Raw genomic sequence first — 3,968 nt, 5'->3', positions numbered from 1 at the left:
TCATTCATACCCATTTGCCCAGTTGTTTCCAGACCCTTGTTTCTGACAGAAATGTGACTGATGGTCATACTTCCAGCAGCCAGATCTAGCAGCCATCGATACGGTCTGACTGATTACTTTAGGTTCCATGTCAACAAGTACAGCCCGGGCAACAGGTACTGGAGAAAGGTGGGGAAAAACAAGAGAAACTATCATGCCTAAATCTTGTAACAAGAAAAAAAAAATCTTACGTGCATAGGAACCTAACAAGGCCCAAATCAAATCACCCCCCATCTTACTCATGGAAGTTGCACCACTAACTTCAGTGAAACAGTACATCTGAATAACGAAACATTTGATGTTTCATATTTTAAAAGGAGCTTTCATCCATCCAAAAGCTTTGCTAATTCTACATAGAATGAAAATCATTTTAGTAAGGAAATCTTTGCTGTTGGCTGGCATTAAATATGGGAAGATTTCATGCCCTAACTGCAGGTTTGGTTCTACTTACCCGTGAAATAACAGAAGTCTGGAAAAAAAAAAGTTTGGGCGAGAAACATCTGTGTTAGTGCTCATGGACGTACAGGGCAATCAAAAGCACTAAGCAAGTAGAACAGAACACTGCAGTAGGCATGTTCCCACATGGGAAAGGGTGGGCTTGAGGTTAAAGCTTAGGGTTTAGAACAGCTGGATTCTATTTTCAGCTTTGCCAATGACTTGATCGGTGACCCTGGTCAAGTCACGTAATCTCTGTGTTGGCTTTCCACGTGTAAAATGGTGGTAACGACACAGCTAATTCACAGGAGCTTGTACGTCGGGCTGGTAAATTCACGAGTCTCTATATAATACATGCTTGGATGACATTCAAAGTATTAATGAGCACAAAGGCAATTAGCACTGAGGGGAAAAAACCTCTTAAATACTGTACCTCCAGTTTTCTCTTCACTGAAAAAACGTTCTTTACAAGCTTCCTGATAGGATTCATTCTCCTTCTTGGAGCACAGCCCATGTGTACTGTGGAAATCGTTGCAGATAGCATTGAACACCTCGTGGCCAATCTGATTACCACACTGACCAAGCTGCACTGTGACTACTGACATTCTTCACTTTGGATTTAATCCTAAAAAAAAAAAAAAAAAGAGAGGTATGCTTTTATTTGCTGTGGCTAAAACAAGTGATGAGTAGGCAGCTGTTCAGCTGTTCTGTAACCTGGGTAAAGAACAGACTGATTTTTCAGATACAATTCACCCTATGTTTAGAGGGTTTCCCAAACTACTTAAATTGTGTCACTGCATTGATCTAGTAGCTGAAACTCCTCAGAGGAGGCTGCAGTCAACAATCATGTTCCATCCCCACAGGGATAGTGATGTGTTTCAGTGGGAACTGGGCAGGAAACCTTGTTCCCACCAAATGATAGTCAGGCCAACAAAATCAGCCTCCCTGGGTTTTATGTGGTACTGAAGGCAGTCTTATTTCAAAGAGCCTCTCCCTCTTCCCAGGCTGTGCTGACAGAGTGGCTAAGGTGTCTCACTATGGCTCCAGAGAGATGAGTTTGATCCTTACTCTGGGCTTGTGCCAAAGACTGCTCCCAGTTGACCCAGCTATAAATGGATACTTATTCATCAGGGTGAGGATTTGAAAAGTGGCCAGATGTTCACTGGTGGCTACAGCACCTGGCATGCCTTAACTGTGCTTGCAATTAGGCTCAGATGGACCTTGGACAGCTTGTTTTTTGGGGGTTTTTTCAACTTAAGTGGAACTTTATGGCTAAGATACCCCTGGTGAACTACACTGACTAATGCCACAGCACCACCCTGACTTCTTACACGTGCAAATCTCTGCTGACCCATGAAGAACAGACTGATAGTATGGAAATTATTCGCCTGCAGTGCTGTTTTCAGACTTGTTTTCCAGAGTTTCCTACCATTGTGGCCACTGGTTCAGCTATGTTGTTGCTAACAATTGTAGAAGCACTAATGTAGATACAAGCATTGTAAACTAGTGGGTTACATAATCTAGTAAATTAAATGAGATCAAATGCTGCCAACTAGGCTGTATTGATGGTAGCAACAGTAGGAAATTCTAGAAATAAAAGTTTAATTGTGGAGGCTAAGTCCTGACATTCCCTGCTGTGTGAAGCAAGATCTTTTTCTCCCTTTTGCTTTCAATAGCAAGGCTGAAACATGCCTGATGGAACCTGCCTGGTGATCACTTCACCAGTAACCCTGTCTCTACAGCTGTTGACAGGCTCCTGCTTCTGAAAGATCTAAAACATCCCAGGATCCAGCCTCAAATAACTGAGAATTTAAATGGCTGCTTGTGCAATACACGCACAACAATGACAAAGAGCTAAACTGACAGAGGGCCAAAGAATAAGCATCATTATGCAGACATTCAGCATTCATCACTGTTAAATCAACCGCCCGTGGACGATTCATTCATTGTTTCCCCATTTCTAAATATTAGGTTAATACTTAATCAAGGTATTGATACAGGTATATAAAGTGTATAATTTTATCAAGGGTGCAGAGGAATGATTATACTGTCTTGCTGAGTATGTAGGGGGTGAAGTAGAGTATGGCATGATCAGTTTGGTCTCTTTAATCTCTACCTCCTCTTAAATCTCTGCTAAGGTATGGCTTAAAACAAAGTCAGATTTTAGCCATTTAGCTTTGGAACAGAGTTACTCTACGCAATGGGAAAGGGGACTGAAGGGAATGCTACGTAGCGTTTGACAGCCTGCAGTCAGGGAGCACTGAAAGAAAATTGCTTATGGGGAAACTTTGGCAGTCAGCACTTTGTCCTGAACAGCAGCTGCTCAGGAGCATGGATGACAATTCCTAGGAAGCCAGCTGGATTAGTATTTATATTGCTACATATCATTTGATAAAGTTGCAGTCAACTCTAATTATTAACATGCAGAATAAAGAAAAATTCTTTCTGCTCTCTGGCTTTTGCTTTAGTGAATTACATAAAGCATGACAGAAAAGTACAAGCAAGAACCCACAGCAGGCTCTAGACCCTGCCTGTATTATGGTTCCAAGAATGGAGAGTCCACCACCTCTGGGTAACCTGTTCCAGTGCTGCACCCCCTGCCTAGCGAGAGAGTTTTTCCTCATATCCAACCTAAACTTCCCTTGCTGCAACTTGAGACTATTGCTCCTTGTTCTGGCATCTGCCAACACTGAGCACAGTCCAGCTTCATCCTCTTTGCAACCCCCCTGCAGGGAGCTGACGGCTGCTGTTCAGTCCCCCTCGGTCTTCTCTTCTGCACTCAGTAAGCCCAGTTCCCTTGGCTTCTCTTCATACGTCATGTGCTCCAGTCCCCAAACCATTTTCGCTGGACCCTCTCCAACTTGTCCGCATCGTTTCTGTAGTGGGGGGCCCAAAACTGGACACAGGACTCTGGATGTGGCCTCCTCAGTGCCGAATAGAGGGGCATACACAACTTCCCTTGATCTGTTCACAACGCTCCTACCAATGCAACCCCCTCAGCCGTGCTGACAACACGTGCTTGGCTCATAATCAGCTTATTGTCCACTGTCACCCCCAGGTCCTTTCCCACAGAGCTGCTGCCCAGCCAGTCAGTCCCCAGGCTTGCACGGCTCGACAACACCCGCATCCACAAGGTGTGAAAATCCATCCTCGCGGCCCCCCACGGAGCTCGTGCCCCCCACAGAGCAGCTGCTCAGGAGAGATGCGAGGTGCCCCCTGGCCCCTGAAAGATCCTGGTTGCCTGGGACAGCCATGGTCCCAGTCGGTGCCTGCCCCCACCACCCCCGGGCACGGCGCAGCCCCAGCTCCTGCCTCCCTCGGCTGCCACTGGTTTAGGGCACCTGCCATCACCCCCAGGCACAGGGCCCCTGGCACCCCCCCTCATCACCTCAGAGCCCCATCCCCCACACCTGCCCATTTCTCTGCCCCCCAGGACTTCATAACTCCCTCAGAGCAGGACCCCCAAAACCCCCTCAGAGCAGCCTTCCCAGACC

General features: G+C 46.2%; 1 protein-coding gene across 3 annotated transcripts in view; it reads right to left on the bottom strand.

Annotated features, from left to right (window-relative positions):
• The window catches only part of TUBD1 (tubulin delta 1), a 19,735-nt gene extending 18,055 nt beyond the window's left edge, over positions 1-1,680 (bottom strand). Inside the window, exons 1-2 of one of the 3 annotated variants that reach the window (XM_019511129.1) lie at positions 908-1,680; positions 11-158 (exon numbers count right to left, since the gene is read on the bottom strand). In XM_019511129.1, the coding sequence (XP_019366674.1) occupies positions 11-158; positions 908-1,079 (320 nt within the window). In that variant the 5' untranslated portion in view covers positions 1,080-1,680. The remainder of the gene's footprint in view (positions 1-10; positions 159-907) is intronic. The other 2 variants (XM_019511132.1, XM_019511131.1) reach the window with 2 other exon arrangements.
• Between the last annotated feature and the right edge of the window lie 2,288 nt (positions 1,681-3,968).

The sequence above is a fragment of the Gavialis gangeticus genome, unplaced genomic scaffold (assembly GCF_001723915.1).
Source record: "Gavialis gangeticus isolate Ggan-Ray unplaced genomic scaffold, GavGan_comp1, whole genome shotgun sequence".
In the NCBI taxonomy this organism is placed as follows: Eukaryota; Metazoa; Chordata; order Crocodylia; family Gavialidae; genus Gavialis; species Gavialis gangeticus.
Note: the sequence above shows the minus strand (reverse complement) of the source record. Positions and strands in the feature narration are given on the sequence as shown.